The sequence below is a fragment of the Myodes glareolus genome, chromosome 13 (genome assembly GCF_982192425.1).
Source record: "Myodes glareolus chromosome 13, mMyoGla1.1, whole genome shotgun sequence".
In the NCBI taxonomy this organism is placed as follows: Eukaryota; Metazoa; Chordata; class Mammalia; order Rodentia; family Cricetidae; genus Myodes; species Myodes glareolus.
The window spans coordinates 75,060,400-75,083,220 of NC_142038.1; the positions used below are offsets into that span (position 1 = coordinate 75,060,400).

At 50.9% G+C, this 22,821-nt stretch overlaps 1 protein-coding gene and 1 long non-coding RNA gene across 5 annotated transcripts in view; one reads left to right on the forward strand and one right to left on the reverse strand.

Annotated features, from left to right (window-relative positions):
- Cables1 (Cdk5 and Abl enzyme substrate 1) overlaps positions 1-18,483 on the reverse strand; it is a 100,965-nt gene extending 82,482 nt beyond the window's left edge. For 2 of the 4 annotated variants that reach the window (XM_085676316.2, XM_048448002.3), the window contains exon 1: positions 17,522-18,479. In XM_085676316.2, the coding sequence (XP_085532442.1) occupies positions 17,522-18,258 (737 nt within the window). In that variant the 5' untranslated portion in view covers positions 18,259-18,479. Of the gene's footprint in view, positions 1-17,521 lie in introns of all 4 variants that reach the window. The other 2 variants (XM_085676317.2, XM_085676318.2) reach the window with 2 other exon arrangements.
- Positions 17,924-21,477, forward strand: LOC125409120 (uncharacterized). The gene is made up of 3 exons (XR_015734745.1): positions 17,924-18,052; positions 19,715-19,780; positions 21,243-21,477. It is a non-coding gene; the product is annotated as an uncharacterized LOC125409120 (long non-coding RNA).
- Positions 21,478-22,821: the final 1,344 nt, after the last annotated feature.

Below are 22,821 nucleotides of genomic sequence, written 5' to 3' on the forward strand. Positions count from 1 at the left end.
TGTGTGTGTGTGTGTGTGCCTGTGTATGGCCATGTGTGGTCACACATGGTGGTCAGAAGACAACGTTAGGTGTTGGTTCCCACCCTCCACTCATCTGAGGCAGGCTCTCTCTGCTGTAATGCTCTCCTCCTTAGGAAATGTCTCCAGCCTCCTCTGGGCCATGTCTGAAGTCAAGCTTCCAGCAGTGAAATCAGCATCTCACCAAAACCCTCACTTGGGCTCATCTTCTCCTAGACAAGGAGATTTCAAAATGGCAAAAGGTGAGAGTTATCTCTCGGTCTCCAGAAGATTCCAGGGCTGTGGAAGGCTGGTATAACTAGGTAACTAGATAATGAATGTATCCTTGAAAGGAGACAAAGAATCAAATTTTAATTTTCTTTACATTTTTATCTTTAAATGAAAATTTAAAAAAAAAGATTCTTTTGAGAGACGTAGAAAATGCCAGTGGACAAATTAGTCTCGTTAGGAGTAGCTTCTGTCCGAGTGTGTGTTAATTACTTCTTTCAAACTTAAACAGCCGTCTTTTAACAAACTCACACACTTGGGGTCATCTGACTGGGCTCTATTTGGCAGACCATCTCACACCATTGCCCCAAGCAAAATAAACAGACAGAAAGAAAGATGCTCTTGTTTGCTGATAGGTAGTGTATGCTGCAGAAAAATCCTCACCTAGTGCAGGTCAACCTAAAACAGGACACAGGAGGGACGCCCTCTCCTCTCCGGGAGAAAGGTTTGTTTTTCTGAGCAGTCCTCCTGCGAGTGTGAGCATGCGTTAGTTATGTAAGCAGGTTAGGCCGAGCCGTTTCATCAGATGACAGGACAAATGTCGACACAGGAGAAGCTCCCTTGGCCCCTTTGACCGAAGGTTAGGAGACCCTCTGCGGAATCTCCTAGGCTGCACCACTGGCCTAAGAGCCTACTGAGTTGTCCCCAACTACCCCGTACTGATTATGTGCCACTCGGCTGTGAGGACATGGTCAGAGGAGGGAGAACTGTGTAAGTGACAAGAGACAAGAAAAGGACATAAATTTCTCGAATTATCATAATTACACAGGTGTGGAAATTGCCCCACCGTTTGTCGCTGTCGCAGGAAGGCACCCTACCCAGTGCATGGGTCTGCCTGGGTCCAGGGTGCCTGTGGCTCTCTCCGCCCCATCCATGCTGTTTTACTATTGCTGGGCAGCAGAAGGGAGGGAGGGAAAAGGGGCAAGTTGGTTAACAGGGGGCGGGGGGAAACAGCACAGAAATGAATGGCGCTCTTTCTTGTGACCTCCTGTGTTCTAATCCTCCACTGCTCACCCTGTCACAGGTCCTAGGCGGGACCCAGCAGGTGCTCCTCTGATTAACCGTCTACTCATCAAAAAATAAATAAAATTAAAGTGAAAAAGAGGCACAGTCTAACCTGCTAGCTGCTGGCAGTCAGACTGAGGACAGAAAGCTCAAAATGAACTTCCCAGGCTCAGAAGAAGCCACATGTCCCAAAGGGACTGAAATTTTTCAAAATCCTCCTTGACTTGGAGCCATGAAATCATAGCCATACTGTGTCACTTCTGTGTCATTCGGGGCTGCAGGTGATGGGCTGGGCTCATCTCTCGAGTACTTAGTATACTCAGTGCAGTTCTGGGTTAAAATATAGGCTCTGTGGGTGCATGCCCCAAATAAATCCATATTTCTTCATAAATAGGGAGTCAGGAATCAGTCTCTCAGTCTGTGTGTAAGTGTCACGCACATGCGTGTGTTCTGAGGCTACAAGTCACATTGGGCATCTTCCTCTCTCACTGGGACCTGGGGCTGGCCTTTCAGGCAAGGCTGGCTGGGTTCTAGGCCCCAGAGATCGGTCTCCCCAGTGCTGGATTACAGGCGTGTGCTGCTGCGCCTGGCTTTCTACACCCCTGGAGGTGAAACTCAGGTTCTCCTGCTTTTATGACAAACTCTGCCACCTGCACTGTCTCCCTGGTCCTGTTCTACTGTATTTATGAACCACCCCAAGTCCAGACCTGAGGCCACAATGCCAGCACCCAAGCCTGAGAATTTTGGCTCCAGAATTTAGACTCTTAATCACAAGGAGAATATATTATACAGAAATCATTAGGAGAAAGTTTTTTTTTTTAAAAAAAAAAAGGTATCAAGATATGGTGTCATCATATGCATCCTCCATCGTACACATCCCCTTCCCCCGTCGCACGCATACCCCCATCACACGCATCCTCCATCGTAGGCATCCCCCCGTCGTACGCTCCCCTCCCCCCCCCCCCCCCCGCCATCATACGCATCTTCCAGTCGTATTGCATTCTTTCTGTCTTGGACTTTCCTTACCAGCACAGCACCACAGGCTAAAAACAGATCGGAGCCAAGAGGTCTTTTATTCTGTTGTGACCCCAGTCATGTAATTGTTCTCATCCTCATCCATGAAGGGAAGAGGACGAGGCTAGCCCTCGCTCCTTAAGAGGCTGGTGAGCAATGCATGACATTAGATGAGGCTGGCTTTTTTAAAAGGAACAGACTTTTTCTAGCCCTCGTCCCCTGAAAACACATTAATAAGTGCCTGATAGAGTCCTCACTATTTACACATTCTAGGGGTCGGGTATGTAGTAGGCTCCGTACCCTTGTTTTGGTCCCCAGCACTAAGTAAACTGATGGAGCTATCACAAAACACAAGTAAATTTGCAAGTATGGAACTCATCTATTAACTTCTATATCAAAGCCACATCCTGCTCACGACGAGGATGAGCACAGACCGAGCGGCAGAGCATGAGCCGCCTGGGGCCTGAGGGACACTGTAACACCGTGTCCTCATCTGCTGGCTCAGTAAGCACCCGTCCTTCCCCTCCACACACACTTGGTAATTCAGCTATTTTTTTAATGTTTGTGTATTGTGTCATAATTTGACTATTTAAAATGATCCAAACCATAGAACTAATGTTTACTTTAGTGTTCCCAACCACAAAGAAGCTCTGATATGCCCTGGGAACAAAACATGTACGAGCCCCTTCATTCAGGCATGAGTCCCAGGCTGTCATGTGTGGGCTCAAGCACACATCAACAGCACGCATTCATCAAATGTCTTTAAACACATGGAGAACAAGGTTACGTACTGACTGAATGACCAGAGGTTCTCGGGAGACTGAGCCTGGCGCGGTGGTTCAGGATTCCCCAACTCAAGTATTTTCAATAACGTTGTTAAAACAACAACAAGAGCATTAAGAATGCATCATGAGCAAGACTTTTCTTGTAAAAAGTCACCAGTGTGGTGAACAGGTAGCTGTGAAGAAGGCACAGCACAGACACTGATGGGCACTGGCCAGGCTCCCAGGACCTCTGTGCAGAGTGTGGTGCCCACTGCCCTCTGGGTGTCCTGTTCACAGCTTGAAACCTTTGGCCAAGATCAGCCAGAAGTGCAGAGCTGAGCTGTCTCATCCTCTCGTTCTGTGTTCCTGTGTGAGAGTTCCCAGCCTGACCACCGGCTATGTCACAGCCCAGATGTGACAACTCATTTCACTGTTCACCGACTTAACCTCATGTTAGCACACACGCCTCTCACAGTGATTCCAGAGAGGAGCAAAGTCCACTCTGGATGCGGGAGGCACCACTACGTGGGATCCCAGACTCAAAGTAAACTGACTCCCAGCATCCTCTTCTTCCTGCAGCACACAGCTGGACCCCCTGTCTCATGCTTCTGACACTGTCTCCCCACCATGCTAGAATGTAACTTCTCCACCACGCCCCCTGCCACCAAGTTGTGTGTAGCATCCTTTGTTACAATGAGAAAAGTAACTGTGTTATTTGGTTTTACCTCAACTGGACACAAGCTAGAGTCATTTTGAAAGAAAGACCCTTCAATGAGAAAAACCTCCCTACCACACTGGCCTGTGGGCAAACCTGGGCTGCATCTTTTTGTTTAATGATTGATGGGGGAGAGTCCAGCTCACTAAGGAAGGAGCCATCCCTGGACTGGTGGCCCTGGGTGCTATAAGCAAGCAAGGCTGAGCAAGCCATGAGAGCAAGCCAGTGAGCAGCTCTCCTCCATGGTCTCTGCATCAGCTCCTGCCTCCAGATTCCTGCCCTGGCGTCCCTCAGTGATGAACTTCCAAGCTGTAAGAGAAACCCTGACACAGTTTCAGCATGCCATTCTCCAGCCACAGCCTCATATGCATTCACTTTCTCAGGCTGAGTCCCAGATTCTCAAAGTCTGATGGCACCCCAGCATCAAAACCAGAGCAGACTTGACTCCCCCCTTCACAATGGCATGCCTCAAGGGAAATCAGCTCACAATGGCATGTGGTTGCCCCTCTGAGAAAGTGTTCCGGGTCTAAAGAGGTGTTGGACCATTCAACCTTATTTTATAAGGCATTTACATCCAGCAAGAAAAACCGCCTGCAGCATAAGAAAACACGCTGAGACTAAACCCAAGGCTCAAAATGAAAAGCCACTGTTTTCAACCACAGGGAAAGTGCACTCAACCAAGCCATGATCCTGGGATCCTGCCACATGTAGCCCACAAGGGGCCCTAAAGTCCAACAGAGGCACTCTGTTTCTCCTGTGCCCTGAGGTTGGAGGACGATGGAAACAGAGTGGCCAGGGTCAGACATGGCTACCCTAGGCTGAACAAACTCCTAGTTTGAGAGATGCCTGCCAGGGCTAGAGAAAGAAGCTGGAGCCTCCCCTGGGGCATCCCTCAGTAACCACCATTCACAAAAGCGCTGCTTTGGAGCTCTCTGGTGTGCATTCCTGTTCCTTTGAAAACAACAACAAAAAATTTTCTAAACATATCAAATGGCAGAGTGATTTGCTGTCTAACTTGGAGTCTCTCAGATCAGCTTGTGAGTCTGTCTGAAAAGGCAGGCATCTGCTACCAATTTGTGACAATAAAAAGAAGATCAATGCTGAACACTCATGTAACTCTTTCCTCCTATGCCAGGTTCCACCAGCCTGTATGTGTCTTACCCATTTCCTTGTATTTCAGTCTTGACTTTTCTTTTACTGCTCCAAAGAGCTAAAGTTAAGCAATTTGAATGTTGCACCTTTTCACTGAGCTATGCAGGCTAAATTCTTTCCCTGTGTAAAGGCCTGCAGGGTAGCTGGAATGAGACTGACCATTCCTGATGCTTCCAATCTGCCTGACCCCCATGAAACACCTATGTCTGAAGAAAGGGGTCAGTTTGTAAACTGTGGCCTCCTTATCCTGCACGCAAGGCAGCTCCCTGTCAATACACCTTCATCAAACACCACATTGTGGAGTGACCAGTGTATATCCTTAAGACAGTGTTACGAGGGAGAAAGCATGGCTTCTGGGGTCAGGTGGGGCCCCAAGCCTGGTGGTTTTAGGGACTTGGGGAGAAAACCAAGCTCCAGCAGGTCCAGGTCTCCTACTGATGTGATGACTTTGACCTCCATAAACTCTGCAGAGAATCAAGAGGGTATTTCGTTTCTATAACCACTGCAGACTTAGTGAGGGTTACAGTCCATGTACCTAACAGGGGTCATGGTCATAGGGTTTGGGCTTCAAACTCACTACAGTACCAAGTTCTGGCCACATCTGTGGGGGTCTCTGTGGTCTTAACAGGATGCAGAGAGATGAGCCTTAGGAGTCAGGAAAGCAGGTTGGCTCAACACAACTCAGGAGCTGGTGAAGGTTCAAACTCCAGGAGTCTGATTCCAAGTGGTTTATTTTAGGCATATTTAAGCACAGCACAATTTGGTGAAAACTATTCTAGTGATGATTAACTCAATCCAGCATGAACAACAAAGCATCCATAAATCTCCTTAAGGGACAAAGTAAGCTAAATGCAGATAAGATATGATACCCGGAAACTCTTTGTAAAGTCCATAAAGGATGGGTTCTATAGACTAAGAAAAACAAATCGTGTTTTTCTTAAAGGGGGTGGGGTGGGGACTCGGTGTTAGAAAAGTCATTAGCCACATATGCAGGGCAAAGGGCCCCAGGCTAGTGATGTGTCTAGATGCCCCTAGACTTCTGGGCAGACAATGGGTATTGTATTCCTTCCCTTGAAGGGACAGAGCCCTGTGTGCTGAACATTCCAGATCCCTCCAGTGCTTCTCTGTGAGCACAAAGACCTCTGTGCCATCTACACCTGCCCTGAAGGGTGCTGCTAGGGAACACAGTCAGAGAATTACTGCTCTAAGCCAGCCAAAGATTTGAACAAAAACGTCAATATCCAGAATGGAGTCTAGATTCTACCCCCATCTCCCAATCAAACCCCACAGCTCAGGCACCAAGCCATCTCCTTTACCCTAATTTTGGTTTGGTGACAGATTTTGCTGTAATTTAGATCTGGGATGTCCCTCAAGGGCCATGGTGTTAAATGCCTGTGCTCTGGTTACCTTTGGCTCCTTTGGGAGCATGCTCATCAGAGCACTGTAGGAGCCCAGGCTCTCTCCTCTCGTCTGCTGGACATGAACCCCACAGCTCTGTGCGATCATTTCTCTCACTGTAACAGTTTGCCTACCAGTGGCCCAAAAGATCACGACCTGCAACTTCCCAAACATTGAGTCAACCCCCCCACGGAGGTCATCCCAGCTATTTGTTAGAGTGACAGAAAGCTTACTTCTGTCCATCCTGCAGGCAGAGGAGAAAGGCTGGTACATTCATGTGAGAACCAACTCCTAGCTCTGACTAGTTCTTAGTTCCGAAGACGAAAGTTTAAACTCAAGGTGGGGTAGGTAGGGCTGATTCCCTTGGAACTCTAGGGAGATTTGTGCCCTCCAGCTCCCAATGTTGCTAGCATTCCGTATGCTAGACCAACCTGCCTGTTTGTCTGTCTTCTTGTCCTGTGTGCTCGCATGGCCTTAGAAAGTTACCATTTGGAGCTCCCTGGTTCAGTGTAAGCTCATCTGAGGTAATCAACAGTTACAGCCTCATTTCTGCTAGGTCTCATGCCTAGCAACTACTAACTGAGGTGCCTATGTAACAAAACAAGTGGACCTGGGGCCAGGTTCTCCCAGCATCCCTCAGTCCATACCTGTCACAGGGTGTGGCTGGCACCCCCCCCAACTCTCCAGCCCAGGGCTGGGGTCTTCCCACCAGCTGCCCTTCCTTATACAATTCAGTTGCTTTGGTTACCTACTCCTTTTGTCTACCTTTTACTTTCCTGGCTTCTTAGCCCAGGTCACCTCTCAGTCTGGGGCTCCTCTCTTGCTCTCCCCTCCCCACGCTCCTCTCGTGGTCCTGTTTAGTCTGCAGCCACGTTCAGCCTGGACTCTTCCCTCTGCCTGCTGTCTCCCTTACAGCTACAGTAAAATTCTCTCCATTCTTTAAGAGCAGCCGGGTCCCCCTCCTTTTGTTTCAGTTCTTCATCCCGAGAGGTTCCACTCTGCAACTCCCAGTGGGCACAGGGAGGGGACACTGTTCACCTGCATACACCCTGCAAGAGCAAAACCTAGGTGCCACAAAAGCAGGTGACTGTTGTGGGCTCTTCCTGGAGAGTCTGTCTGTCCACTCCAGACAAAGAGGGCATCAAGAGACCAAAGGGACAATCCCACCCATGTCAAGCCAGGCACTTATTTGGGTGACTCGTGCGTGCATCTCTGAAAAGCTCAGAAGTGTCCCTGTTCCCACTGAATTGAGACTCACTCTCCCTAAGGGAATATCCAATGGATGGCAATGCCCGGTGCCCTCCATGATACGGTATATGTTCTGTAGGTCCAACTCACAGGTCAGTCATCTCCAAGACTGTCACTGGCTCCCACCTCAGCCCGTGACAACTCACACAGGCTGTCTCACTGGAGTCTATAGTGATATTTTATTTAGGTTTTAGTAAATAAAGTTTGCCTAAAGATCAGAAGGGCAAAGTTAAGCACTAGAGGTCAGACAGTGGTGGCACACACCTTTAATCCCAGGATTTGGGAGACAGAGGCAGATGGATCTCTGTGAGTTCAAGGCCACCCAGGGCTGAAACAAATCCAGGTGGTGGAGGCTCAGTACTAATCCCAGCACTAGAGGGATATAAAATGGGAGCAGAGAGGCTGAGTCTGTTTAGTTGGCTCAGTCTGTGGTCGCCCAGCCTTGGTAGAGGTGAGGCTTCTCTAGTGGTTTGACTGCTTTGCTTTTCTGGTTTTTAGACTGAACCCCAATATCTGACTCTGGTTTTTTACTGCTCATGATAAGGGAGTCCTCCACTCCAGTTAATCTTACCCTCCTAAATACTCTGTGTCTCCCGAGCCCTTGTGTAGCTGGTGCAGAATTGCATGCAACTCAGAATCAGTGCAGGAGGGAGCAGGAGGCTGCATGCAATCTCAGTAAAGGGTCTGATGCCCTTCTCCCAGCTCCTTTATGAGACAAAGGTAACAGACCCAACCTGTGAGGGTGTCACTGGGCACTCTCACTGGGTACTCACGGTTGCTCTGATTTCAACAGTAAGGGCTAGCTTGGGCTCAGAAGGACAAAAGAAGTGTCGTGTGTTAGGAACAGTCACATGTCTCTGGACTACCACTACATTCAATCCTCCCCTTTCCCTGAACCCCTCCATCCTCTCTCCTGACCTCCTTAGGGAGACATTTCCAGGGCCCTTCTTCAATCTCCTGAACCCTAAAGTGGGAAAGGTAGATGGAAAATTGAAATTCTGGATATGCCCAAAGGCATTTTCCTGAAAGGACAACTCTGATACCAAAAGAAATAAGCAGTTTTCCTGTGAGCTCCATTTCACTGGTGGCCCCGACTTCTGCCACCCGGAGCCCAGCTGCCAGGGCACTGACCCCACCTCAGGACTGGTGGCCCCGACTTCTGCCACCCGGAGCCCAGCTGCCAGGGCACTGACCCCACCTCAGGACTGGTGGCCCCGACTTCTGCCACCCGGAGCCCAGCTGCCAGGGCACTGACCCCACCTCAGGACTGGTGGCCCTGACTTCTGCTTCTCTTCTAGAAGAAGAATTGGGCCCCACTTAAATAAGCCAACCCTGTCTGGATCAGACTCCTGGGCACACTGATCCTAAAACTGCTGCCGTGCCAATGATAAACAGACTACACCTAGAAGCCTCAACAAAGTTCTAAGTGTTTGGCTGGGGTGCAAAAGGGGAGGTGGGGGACCGTGAAGAGGAACTTACAACAGGAGTCAGCCACGACCCCGAGCAGCAACGGACTCAATGCCAGGCATCACAGTCGCACTGTGCTGTTCATTCCCAAGGAGCCCGACAGGAGCGGGTAAGCCACTTAGAGCCTGCAAGCTGAACAAACAGCTCCTGACCACAGGGAAGAAGCCTGCAAACGGAGTGAGGAAAAGTGTATCTCCCTGGCTTGCCCTGAGAGTGCCCAGCAGGGGTGAGAGAGACCCTCCTGGCATGGCATCTCCTGACTGTGCCTTATACACACAGGCAAGAAGGGCCTCACCACTGCCCGTGCTGAGTCAGCAATGGCAAACAGGATACATTGGGTCTTGCTGTCTTGGGGATGCAGGGGCACGGTTTCCTATATAGGCTGGTCTTACTACCAATTATAAAATAATTCCAGTACCTTAACCCCAGCTCCCCACTACCTTCCCAGGCCTGACCCAGCTTCTCAATTGCTTCCTGGTGAAAAGCATGGAGTAGTTAGTGGGGTTTAGTTAAGTGGATAGAGACTGAGGCTTCAGCTCCCCAGCCCAGTCACCTCTGTGATAATTTGCTAACAGGGCCAACGTCATGGAAACACTGGTTTCCACATACCTCTGGTCTGCCAGGGAGTTTCTTGGGGTAAACTGAGAAGGAAACCTACCCTGAATGTGGGTAACTCCATCCCACACTGAATAAAAAGGAAGAAGGGAGAGGGCCGAATGTCAGCATTCATTTCTCTTTCTGATCCTGCTGCAGAAGCCACGTGACCATGAGGGACCGCATCCCTTTTGACTGTTAGCTGAAATAATCCATCTTCGAATTCTTCTTGATAGATAATCAGTCACAGCAACAGGAACCCAATACGTTCTACAAGGCAGAAATCACAGCCCCAACCTACAGACGAGGGACCACACTGGGGCATAGGGAACGTGACTGGCGGTGGTTTGCTAAGCAGCAGCGCTGCGGGACTCCACGGCTGGTCCTTCCCTTCTCAGTCCATTCTCCCACCGTGATGGCAAAGCGGGGGAGAGGCCGAGGAGAAGGCAGAGGTGCCAGGGCTCATTCCCCATGGGAGAAGCTGCCCTTCTTGGGTTCTTGGGAAATTTTCCCATCACTCCTTCCAACCCAGGGTGCTGCTGGCCTGCCCAGGAGGCTATCACCACACTTGAGTGGACCTGAAGTTAAGGCGGCTGTGGATGGACCGACGAGGGTGCTGGGGTCCAACTCAGGCTCTCTGCAGGAGCGGAGCATGCTCTCCACCACCGAGATGTCTCCACAGCCCTGGAAGATTCAGGCTCTCTGCAGGAGCGGAGCATGCTCTCCACCACCGAGATGTCTCCACCGCCCTGGAAGATTCGTTTTAAATTACACAGACCAAACTCTTCTGATGGGTTCGCCTTTTGTTTCCCTTTGTGGTGCTGGGGACTCAAACTCGGGGCTTCCTGTACGCTAGGCAAACACGCTGCCAACTGATACAACCACAGCCCTTGTACTGGGAAGTAGAAAATATGACAGTAACCCTGGGGACATTCAGATCACCTTCTGTGGCATATTCTTTTTTCCCTGAAGTATTTTTGAGGCAGGGTCTTGCTATATAGTGCAGGCTCGTCTTGAACCCACACTGGCCCTCCTGCCTCCACCTTGTGTGTGGCTGCAGGCATGAGCCACCACGTCCAGCTATCCAGCAGATTCTTCAGAAACTGGTTTTCCATGCATTTCCTTTGATGTGGACACTAGCACAGCCTCCAGAGGGAAAAATTTATGGGTAGGCCTCAGGGCACACCAGCTCCCAGGAAGCCAGGGAAAGGACTGCCTGGCGGTCTGGTGGATTCCTGTGGTGTTAACCGTCCTGTCCCATCAGCTCTGTCAATACCTCCTGTAGGCAAACCCCGCTCCCCTTAGCTAAGGGATTTTCAAAACATGCAGCATTGGAAGGCGGTGAGAGCCTTGTCCCTGTTTCTCACGTGCTGGAGGAGGGCAGGTGGGAGGTACAGGCCACACAGACAGCCCCAGCTAAGGTTGGGATGGGACCTTCAGGTCGCAGGACAGAGTGGGAGGTGGTTAAGTTCCCTGCTTTACCAAACAAGCTGGGGCAGGACTGAAGGCGTGGGGACCGGGGGAAGATGGTCTTGGGGGAAGAGGATGAACTTGCACTTGGAAGAGGCTTAGTTGCGCCATCCAGTGCATGGGGGTGGGGACGGAAAAAAAGCAACCAGGGGTCAGCCAAGGCCACTCTGTAAGAAATACGAAGAATAAGACTGGTGGGGGCTTAGATGTGGGTCTTAGGTGAGTCTCCCACCCAGGGAGAAGGACACATGTCATCTAGAGGAGAGCTGCCAATGGTGGACAGAAAGGGGCCTGGGATACCTGCACACCCGGACACTGAGAGCCCACCAGGTCACAGGTGCCGTGATTTTGCTAAATCAAGCCAAGGAATAAAGAGCTGAGGCTTCTGCTGGTCACCTAGTCTCTGTCACAACTCCTCGATTCTGTCATCCTAGCACAGAGAGCCAGAAACAACACAGACATGTGAGGGTGTGGCTGTTTCCCGGAAACCGATATGTGAAAGACCAGTGGACCACACCTTGCTGACCCCTGGCTGGGACCTGCGCGACACTGAAGACAGAACGTTAGACAGAGGGCAAAGGCCCCTTGATGGAGGCAGTGTGATCAGCTAGGGAGGGCAGCAGGGATGGAAAGGGGACAGGGCCACCTGAGCACGGGATCCCAACCAGGTACCCGATTTCACTACTGTGGTCACAGAGAGTCCTGCTTGCCCTGGCCCACAGAGTTCCTCCTTAGATGATACAGAGGTCAGAATCTAAACAAAGACATCAGGGTGGGCAATGATCTTTGAAGTCATCAAGTCAGCATCTGTGGGCTAAAGTTGAGAAAGAAAGTGTGACACAGAGGTGTGCAGGCACCAGCAGATTCCAAGGCCTTAAAACCATGTTCCACGTATGGACTGAGGAACCTCAGGAAAGTTACTTAACCTCTCTACACCTTAAAACAGGGCTGATACACTGTCTCAGGATAGCCATAAACAGGACTCACCGAATCCTCATAACTTACTACGCGTGTGTTAAATAATAATACTGTGTCTAAGACCTTGCTCCAGGAGGGTGAAAAGTATTCAGGCTCTGAGGGAAAGAGCTTACCTACCATCCCTCACGGGGCTAAATCACGTGTTTACCTGGGTCACTCAACACAGAGAGGGGCTCAATTTTATGTTTATACCTCCTGTGTTCAGCACTGCGGGGCTGCATGATTGAGTTTAGCCACAGTCAGCTTTTGTTGAATCATACTTGATGCAGGAGTCAAGACAAGTTTCTTCTACACACCTGACAGATAAACAAAGTACCCAAGGTCGCCCTCTGCCTGCTGCATGGCCTTGGACTCCTGCCGGACACTTGGCTATGGCTGCCATCCACATCCATCTACAAAAGCACTTTATAAATGGGCTTCCTTGATGAGGGAGGGGTGCCGGCTGGGAATGGTCACCCAGGGAGGCCAAGGCTTGGGTGGCCTCCTGGAGTCGGAAGTCCAATGTGACCCTCCAGTTTCTCAGGTGGCACAGCTGGGAAGGCTCCTGTGCTCTATAACCCCAGTTCTTAAAACACAGGAGTTGGGAGGGGCAGAAAGTCAAGACCTTCCTTGGGGGCAAAGCAAGCTTGAAGTTGGTATGGGCTTCTTGAGACCGCTCACCACTCTCAAAAAGTAAACAAAAGTCTAGCCTACACCGAAGGGAGCCCCACCACTCACTCGCGGCTCCCTCAGTCATCCGTGCACGTTTCCCAAGCGGGTCCATGAACAAACTCACCACTCCTTTGCATCTAATTCCATAGTTAAATTATCCTACGACCCCAGGACAGACACACCCTTGCCCTTCGCAGGCCACAGGCCTTACACTAAGGCCCTGGACAAGCAGGCTCACTTATCTAAGCCTTTACTACCGTGAGGAACAGGTCGAGAGCCCAGAACTCTCCAAGCTGGTCCTGGGTCAGGTCAGCAGCTCTCACTGTTCCTCTTACTTGTCTTGGAATGCCCATTGTCACTGGCCACTCCTCCTCACTTCAACTCCCCAGGGAGGTGACTCTGGGTTAGCTGCTGGGTGAGCAAGACAGAGTGGCTTCCACACCTTTCCTGGAGAGCAAACACTAGGCTTCCCATTTGCTCAGCCTCCCCGGCTCACACACACTGCAGATTTTGTCACTATAGAAACACTGTAGAGGCCTGGGCCTGCGACACCAGCCAAGGCCATATGCTAATATTCCTTAGCTCATTAGAGAGCTCAGTGGTCAGCTCAGCCTTCGGAAAGCACCTGCCTAGAGCCTGGCTCTGCCAAGGCCATAGCTCTGGATTCTGGAACTCGTGTTGCTGGAAACATGGCTCAGAGGTAACCTGGGTTTGCTGACAGCTGAGGAAATCAGCCACAAAGCAAGGAGGTGACCAAGTTAGGGGAAATGACCATGTCCCCTCCTGGGCTCTGGCTCTCAATCCCGGATGGTTTGCATTTTTCTTCACTCTAGAATCTCAGAGAGTACAGTGTACAGCGGCAGGAACCAACTTCCCATACTGCTGTGAGGGACAGCGCAGAGCAGGAGACAGAAAGCCTGTGAGTGGCTGGAGGAGCAAACGGCAAAGAGTTTGAGCTCTTCCCTGAAAGGGTGCATAACCCAAGCCAGGAACCTCGGAGCTCAGGCCTGCGGTTCGGGAAGTTGTCAGACCTGGACAGTGCCTCCCTCCACGGTGACTTCTCCTTTATCCCAAGGCTGGTTAGTTGGTCAGAAAGGACAACTAGCTTTTGTTTCCAGCAATCAAGGCCAGCCTTGATCCTCCTGCATCGGGATCCTGAGAGCCAGTATTACTGATAAAAGCTACCCTGCTTAACCGGACCACCTGCTTTTTAAGAGCAGATCCCAGGACAGGTTAGCTGCACTGGCATGCGACAGCCCTGGCCCTAGAGCACACTTCTTAGCATTCAGAAAGGTAAGTATAGCCAAGGCATTTGCAAGGGTCCAAGACATAGGCCAAAGAGCTCAAGAGGAAAGTTGCCGATTCACCTGCCAGGGTCACACAGCATTCCAACCTAGGACATGGGTCCTCCATCATATGACTCCTTCCACCGTAGACGTTGTTCTGCATGGGACGCAGTGATCATTACACACAGAGCTAACTCAGGTGTTCTAAAGGCCAAGACTGTGCTATTTTTAAACAGTACAGTTTAAACACTGCCTCTGGCTGGCACTCACGCCTGAGCCCCACTCTGCAGCCCTCTGGCTGGCATTCACGCCCGAGCCCCTCTGGGAAGCCCTCTGGCTGGCACTCATGCCGGAGCCCCTCTGGGAAGCCCTCTGGCTGGCATTCACGCCCGAGCCCCACTCTGCAGCCCTCTGACTGGCACTCATGCCGGAGCCCCTCTGGGAAGCCCTCTGGCTGGCACTCACGCCTGAACCCCACTCCGCAGCCCTCTGACTGGCACTCACGCCTGAGCCCCTCTGGGAAGCCCTCTGGCTGGCATTCATACCTGAGCTCTACTCTGCACACCATTTAGCAGCTTCCAAGGTTCTCTGAAGCCAGCTGTGGCCTGGGATGATGTTTTTAAAGTAAAATACATTTTAAAGCCTTAAAATACATTTCCAAAAATCTGCTCCCTTTGTCTATTAACACCTCGCCCATATGGGGCTCAGCAGTTAAATTGCAGCCCAGAAACCCCAGAGCTGCCAGAGATCCCTTCACAAAGGCTGGCAGGATTCTGGAAGCCCTGCAAACACAAGGGAGCCCAGGAAGTGGCAACAAAGTTGGAGGATAAAACAGAAAAAAAAAAAAATCAGACCATCAGAAGAGGCTACAGAATCACAGGGCAGTTGTGGGGGTCAAAGACCTTTGATGTCCAGTTTCTGTGTACAGCAGTGGTGACCACCGCTGGTATTCATGGCTACTGAGCTCGCACCCTAAGCTCCGACCACAGAAATGCTCCTCTCACCACAGTTCAAACACGGACAGCAAGGCGATTCATTCTAATTGGTTTTATGAGTCCAGATGAGCCGGGGTTAAAGCTGAGTGGCAGAAGGCTTCTCTGGCTTGCCTAAGGAGCTGGGTTCCGCCCCCAGTCGCTCAGGAGTGCAGAGGGAAGAAACCAGAAGCAGTTTTAAGAGTCCAGGCCTTGAAGTTGTGATTTTTATATATCCTTGACAAACTCAATATTGAAGCGCTTCAACTCACTATGGCAGCACTTATGAACCACCTGGGGAACATGGGCAAAAACCCGCGCGGGACATAGTGGAAACAGACAGACTGCTCTCCATAAGGCTAAGGGTCCAGAGTTCACAATCAGGAAAAACAAGGCTTCATAGAATTTCTTACAGAACTAGGGAAGAATCCACAGAAAGTCCGCATTGATTGGCTTCTCACCTCCCAGGAGATTTTGTAAAACAGTGTATGGAGAGAGCCTACTGGCTACTGGGCTTCAGAAAGCCAATACACCAGGAAGGCAAGAGCAGCAGAGGCCTGGCCCTACCCAGGCCACAGGCTAGCAAGCTCAAGCGTGAGCAGGTGAAAGTCCTCTTGAGGGGCCATAAAAGTGACACACCTCGGAAAATGTCTCCACGGCCACAGTGACCTTCCTCAAAACACTTCAGCCTTCCTCTGCCCTCTCCCCCAATTAAGAACTGCCAAAAATCAGGTTGCCAAATGCAGGCTATTCAGAAATAGTTTGGTCAAGTATGACTGTCAGGCAGACACATCTTTGAGACTAGCAGACACATCTTTGAGACTAGGTGTGTTTGGATAGAAGAGATCTTAGCCAGGTGGTGGATGGCAGTGCACATCTTTAATCCCAGCACCTGAGGCAGAGGCAGGTGGATCTGTGAGGTCAAGGTCAGCCTGGTCTAAAGTGAGTTCCAGGATAGCCAGAGCTACATAGACACCCCGTTTAGAAAAATAAAATAAATAAATAAGTAAAAACAAAAATAAACAAGTAAATAAGGCACCCTAAAGTTTTCCAGGGCTAGGATTAGCAAGGGAGCGGAGGGTGTCCTTTGGTTTCCTGGAGGAAGTGTGCAGGGTAATCCCATTTCCTGCTGCTGTCAGCACATCTGCCCTCCAGGCCACAGGCTGGTTTAGCACAACGCCTGCTGCGGGGCTTAGGCTCAGACTCCAGAGTCACTAAGAGCCTGGGTGGGATGTCAAGTGCTAACACAGTTCTACCAGCCTAGGGCTGCCCATCCACTCATGGGCTTTCCAGAAGATGCATGCTCTGACAAGGAATGCCAGGGCAGGATTCCCACTTGTACCCAGAATCACTCATTCATTGGTGCAATCAGGAGGCTGCCTCCCCAGATCCCCACCCCCCCATCCTCACCTCCCGTGCATAAGGCCCCTGTGCACTGGAACTATCAGACCCAACAGCAGCATGGTTCTGGCTACAGCACTGGGAAGCCAGCAAACTTCTGCGTGAGCCCAGCTGCTTCTTCTCTCATTCCATTGAGCAAGGAAGTTTTCCAACAGCGGTCACCTTCTTATTCTGGCCATAGCAAGTCTGAGCCCTCGCTGAAGCGTCAAGGAGAGCATGGGCAGCAGAGGTGGTCTCCCTGCCTACCTAGATGCCCACAGAACGTTGGCAAGGGCCTAGCCCTTAAAGGAAACAGAGGCTCTGATTCCCTAAGTTTCTGCTAGTTAACTAAGATAGTCGATGGGATAATTTCTTAGGAGGTTTTTATTAGCTAGGAAGGACTCATGCTGCAAGCCTGCAGAACCCCACCTGCAGTCTCTCTATTCCACACGGAACCAAAGCCAACTGCCCCAACATACGGCAACGGACTACAGCTATTTCTCCACTAACCAGACTTCACGGTTTTGCTAAGATGTCACAAATCAAATAATTCACAGGAGCATATAGCAAGCTTCTAACTCTCGCCAGTTTTTCTCCGAATGTAAGTCTCAGGCCATATTTCCTCTCTGTCCCCCACATCCTAGGCCTGGACCAAGGAAATGCCAGAAAAAAACTTTCCACTTCTTAGAAAAACAAAAGGAAAACACGATTTCCCGGGCTCTGCAAAGTTTTCCAGTGGGTTCCCACGTGTCTGCTACTAGTTGGGGCTCCGGAGCGCCGCCCATTCCCGGCCCCACCCACTGCACCCGGCCTGCTTGCCCTGAGCTGGGGACGCGCCTCCGGGTCTGGACTGGTTTTCAGGAAGCTTGCACCGGAGGCTTGAGAGCAGCTTTTTAACTGCTTCTCTCAACTCTCTGGCTAAAGCAGGGGCATGGTGCGCCTGCTCTGCTAGTGCCGAGTTCATGCACACATGTGACCACATACTCCCTGGGCCTCTTCCCCTTTTCATATGCCCTAGTAGTTTGGGATTCTGGCCAGGAGCCCGGGATCTAGTCAGGCGCGGGAAGGTGGGAGCGACCCCGGTGGGGTTCCTGTCGTAAGGACACCGCAAAGTTGGCCGCGCCTGGCATCCAGGACACTCACCGGGACCTCTGAAGTTGCTCCAAGGCGCTAGTGCTGCCGCCCTGGCCTGGCTGCTCCAAGGCGCAGTAATTTTGCGAGTTCTGCCTGGAGAAGGCGATGGGCAGGATTCCCTGAGTGAACGAGTTGAGGCGGCCCCGACTGCCGCTCGCACTCCCGGGGGTTCCAGAGCCCAAGAAGCTGGCCAGAGGCACCTGCACGTTGGTGAAGGCATCATCCTCCTCCAATTCCTCCTGTCCGACGCCCCCCGGACCGTCGGGCAGCTGCAGTTGAGCACCCGTGACAGCTGGGGCTGAACGGGGAGGCAGCGATTCCCCCGACAGCCGGGGGATCAGGGACGGAGGCAGCGTGCAAGGGCTGGAACCGGAGACCGCGGTCCACGGCGCGACCGCGGTGCCCGGTGCAGAGAACGCGTTGCAGCCGGCGGCCAGCAGGCTGATCCTAGCCCTCGCTCCCGGTTTGGTCGCGCCGCCCTCCTCGCCGCCGCCCCACTCGTCGTCCTGCAGCAGCGGCCGTCCATCCAGAGAAATGTTGGTGAGGAAGGACAGGGCAGCCTGGCGGCGCCGCGGGTCCACGCGCGACTTACGAAGAGGCTCGGGTTTAGCGGTGGTCGGAGGCGGCGGCGGCGCCTGCACCCCGCTAGTGGCCGCCGAGTCCGTGCCGCGGCGGCTGCTGCTGCTGTTGCTGCTGCTGCTGCTGCTGCAGGCGGCCGTGCCCGCGGTGGCAGTCGCCGCCGCCATTGTGTCCGTCTGCGGCGTCAGTTCCGCGGTGCCCGAGAAGCGAGTGGCGGGTGCCTAGTGCTAAGCGGCGGCCGCGAGCCTCGGCGACCCGGGCTGGGCAGGGCGCGGGGCGCAGGCGGTGTGCGAGGCGGCGGCCCTGCCCTCCCGCGGGCGGGCCATGCTCGGTCCTGGGCGCTCGGGCGCCGCTGGGACTCACGCGCTCCTGGTTCGCCCTCCACGCCCGGGACCCACGCGCACTGGCGGGCCCTGCGCGCCGCGCAATCGCGTGTTCCCGGGCCCGGTCGGCCGTATTTATAGGTGCGCGCGCCCCGCGCTCGTGCTCCGAAGCGCTCTTTGCAATAACACAGTATCACGTGTGGGGAATGAGACCTGGGAGGAAAACAAAGCCGCAGGCGGAGTCCGCAGCGGCGGGAGGCGACCGAGCAGGAGGAGGAGGAGGTGAAAGAGGAGGAGGAAGGCAGAGCCCGGCGCGTGGCAGGGCGGGGGCTCGCCCAGCCGGTCCTATTCCTGGGGCGCGCGGAAGCCAGGTGCTGGAGGCGAGCACGTCACCTCGGTACGCTCGGGCGGATAATCGCGGGTGTCCACAGAGCCCAGTGAACCACAGCCCAGGCTTATGCTCCCAGAAGAGTTACGGGGAGATCACCTGGAGCCTTTGCACTGCGACCTAGTAACCGAATCTAGCGTTACCCGTGGGCCTGGACACACCGGTCCTTGTTAACAGTTACGTGGGAGGGCACACTTTTCTACGTGGACATTCCCACCGAAAGTGTCGCTAACCACTGGGTTGTACCCCCAGTCTTTCGCAGACCCAGGGGGTGGCTGCCAAGATTAAGAATGAATAAAGGCATCTAGCTGCCTGGGTTTGTGAGCACCTTCTATGTGAGCCAGCTGTTTTACAAACACACCCCGGACACTCTTAGCAAAAGATAGCAGGATTTTCATTTGGTCCCTGAAAATGTATTGCATTTTCTTTGAAGATCTGGGTGGGCTAAAATAATCTTGCACTTATGTTCCTGTCGTCACCCTTAAATGTTTGCGAGTGTAATCTCTTTACTCATCTGTAAACGGGGACAGATAAGGACAGTTATTCCCATTTCTCATAAACATCCGTTTGGTTCCTGGTTATATGTTCTAGAAATATGGGTTCCTACCTAAGGACACTGTGACTCTGGACCCACCCCGCAACAAGTGGTTTTAGGGCTTGCAACTGTGGGACTACTCGGGGGCTTCCCAAAACGTCCACCCAGCTTTCTACGCCCTTTGGGCTACTTACTAAACACAGTATGGAGCAACTGTCTTCCTGAATTAGGTTCTGCGACACCTAAGAAGCCTTGCTACACTTCTCTGCGGGAGAAGTAACGTGTTTAAGGTGAACGGATTAATTTAATTAGAGGTTTAAATTTAGCCTTGGAGCTAATGGGTAACTCTACATTGAAATTCCACTCTATTTCCGCAGAGTAAATTAAGTAGCGGAGAGTAAGCATACACGACTCAGATGTGCAGCCAACCTGGACTCAGAAAGGTGAGTTTGAGTTACCCATACAGGGGACAAGCAGGTCACGTGGCTGTTTGCATGAACAATTGTTCATATGTAATTCTGAGCCATATTTAGACCTGTTAAAAAAGTAGGCCTGTTGTCTACTGCCAGCTCACAACAGTTAAAGTCTAGCGACCAAGTCTGGATTTTATCAGGTTTTTAATTACTTTGACTACCTTGAAACTTCAAGTCACTTTATTCCAACTGACTTAATTTACCTAACCAATTACCTAGCTTTTCTGGAAAGCAATGTTAAGTGAGACTCCAATTCTGCCCCCTGTAAAAGAAAAAAAGTTGCACTATTTTATAACAAAAAAATGATAAGTTTTAAATAAACAGGATGGGGACTCACTAACAGTTCCATTGTCTATGAAAATATTTTAATATTTTTATTATTTTTTGTTTTGAATATTTTTAGTTTGAGTAAGACAGATTTTTTTTTTAATTCTGTCCTGGGCATATTTTCAAACAAAAGGGAAAGCAGACTTCTTGTGCCTTGGGAGTTTGCACGTTGTATGGGGATTGTCTTTCCACATCGCTGTAATGGTTTGTGGTACTCAATTTGATGGAGCACTTTTAAGTTACTAAACTCCTGTGTTAGTAGCGCAACAGTAACAATCTTTCAGTCTTTCGACTATGAAATATACCTACCTATATCTGTCTATCTATTTGTTGCCTTTGGGCACTCAGGGTTGCACTCATTCTTGGCCCCGCTGAGCTTTATCCCCAGCTCTCTTCTTGCTTCTAGATTTTAGACAGAGTCTCTGGAGTCTAGGGTGGCACTTGAGGCAGGCCTTAAACTTCTGGACCTCCTGCCTCAGCTCCACACACAGCTCACCACAGGCTCACGCAGCACCCAGACTATCCTGCAACATTAGCATGTTTTAGTTTAAACCACTTCTGGTGTGGATGGCATGCCCCGTTTTAAGGTCTTCTGTCCAGAGATCTAATTGCCTCCTGAAATTCTTGCTGGGTACTAATACCTTTCCAGCAAACCATTTATTTGACCATTTGATGTAACTGCTTATTTTAAGTTTCAAGTAGGCAAATTGATTTCCAATGTTTATTAAAAGCATCAAACAGGAACCAGTGTCTGTTTAGTCTCCATGTCTCTGTGATCGCCTAGTGGGGTCCTGAGGTATGGTTTATTGTTCCCCCGCTGTGTGTCGGCCAGAGGTGGTGGTGAAGGGCATTGTTGCTGGGGTTTTAAAGACAAAGCACAGAAAAACTCAATCAAATTGCTCATGGCCCCACTGGCTCCCAGACACAAGCAAGTTTCTGCTCCCTCTACTGGTAAGGCTGTCTTATAGGCAGAGTCAGTCTCCTGTTTCATCCTTGAGAGTCAACCAGAGTGGAAACCCAAACTGTGGAGTAGGAGATCTGGGTTCCCAGAGGAGTCACTTAACCTCTCTAAACTCATTTCCTCTATGGTTGCTCTGTTTTCCAGGGGCCGCTGCACAGGAAGAGTCGGCTCGTCCCCGATGCACATCAAGTGCCAGGCCTTATCAACACTGCCCAAATCCTCGAAGGTCCTGAGCTATTTCAGATCCATTCATTATTGAGCGATTTCTGTGTGTGTAGAGCCCGTGTGAGACAAAGGAATAAAAGAAGTGTGGCTTGTGTGCACTTGTACCCTTGCTGTACAAACAGCAGGCAACACGAGCTACATTTAAAGAAATGTTCCAAGCCTGCCGATTGTCAAATGAACAATGGGTTATTAGAATGGGAACACAGAGCTTTTAGGGGTTGGGGGAGATTCGAGACAGGGTTTCTCTGTGTAGCCCTGGCTGTGCTGGAACCTGCTCCCTTGACCAGGTTAGCCTTGAACTTATAGAGTTCCACCTGCTTCTGACTCCTGAGTGCACACACCCCCCCCCCCCAGCTTTGGAAAGGGAGTTTTAAATTTGAAGTGAGACCTGCTTGAGGAGGCATTAAGCAAGGTCAGAATCTGAGCTGCCCTACAAAGTTACTGTGGTCTAGACCCCACAGGTCCATGTGATAAAGGGCTGTCCCTCAAGCAGTCATGGTTAGGAGCTGGGTTGGGTTTTTGGAAGGTCAGCATTGCTGCGAGGAAGTTAGGTCTTTGAATGACCTAACTCGGGAAGGTTGTGGGGGTTCTGGTGCCTTCTGCCAGTCATTTAGCATCATTTAGTAGGGGTTCTGCCTACCTCATACCCACCTCATTGTGCTGCTTCTTCATGGCTCGAAAGCTTTTGGTGCAATCATTTATGACAGAAAGCTTCAAAATGGTGAATGAAAACAGACCTTTCTTTTAAAATGTATGTGTGTGTGTGTGTGTATGTGCCTGTGTGTGTGCATGCATGTGTGCCTGTGTGAGTGTGTGTGTGTGTGACAGTACACATATGGAAGTCAGAGGACAATCCTAGGGAGCTGCTCTTCTCGTTCCACCATGTGGCCTTTGGCATTAAATTCAAATTATCAGACTTGGCAGCTAGAGCTACCTCTCTCCAACCTTTTCTCTATAAGTTGATTAGCTCAAGTATTTGTTAGAGAAATAGGTAACCAACTACACAATTTTGTGTTTAAATTCCTTATGCACTGTGGCCATATAGGGCCAGAAAGTGAAATGTAATTCTCCCCTCAGCCCACCCTCATTTGCACTTTCATATTTCCTCTTCATATTTAGGTTTCAAGTCTGGAAGCTTCCTTTGCCTCCACGGACCCAAAATGCATGCACTGTTTCGATCAACAACTTCAGTACCTGGGCTTTTACAAAAAAGAGGCAGGGGGGAGAGCCTACATAGCTGACCCTTAGAAATAATACAATGAACCTACAAGTCTGAAAATTGGCTTAGAAATGGTAGTGGACATCACTCAGAAGTTCACAAAGGAGAAATAAGTGTATAGACTCAGAAACATCCAGGGTCTGGTGCCAATTCAGACAAGCAGGTCTCCTGCTGGAGTAAGTTCTCGGCTCTGTGTCTCAGTGTTCTGGTATGTCAGGTGAAGCTGGCGGCATTTTACCTTGCGGGCTTGGGAGCATTGCTGGTAATGTGAGTTATATA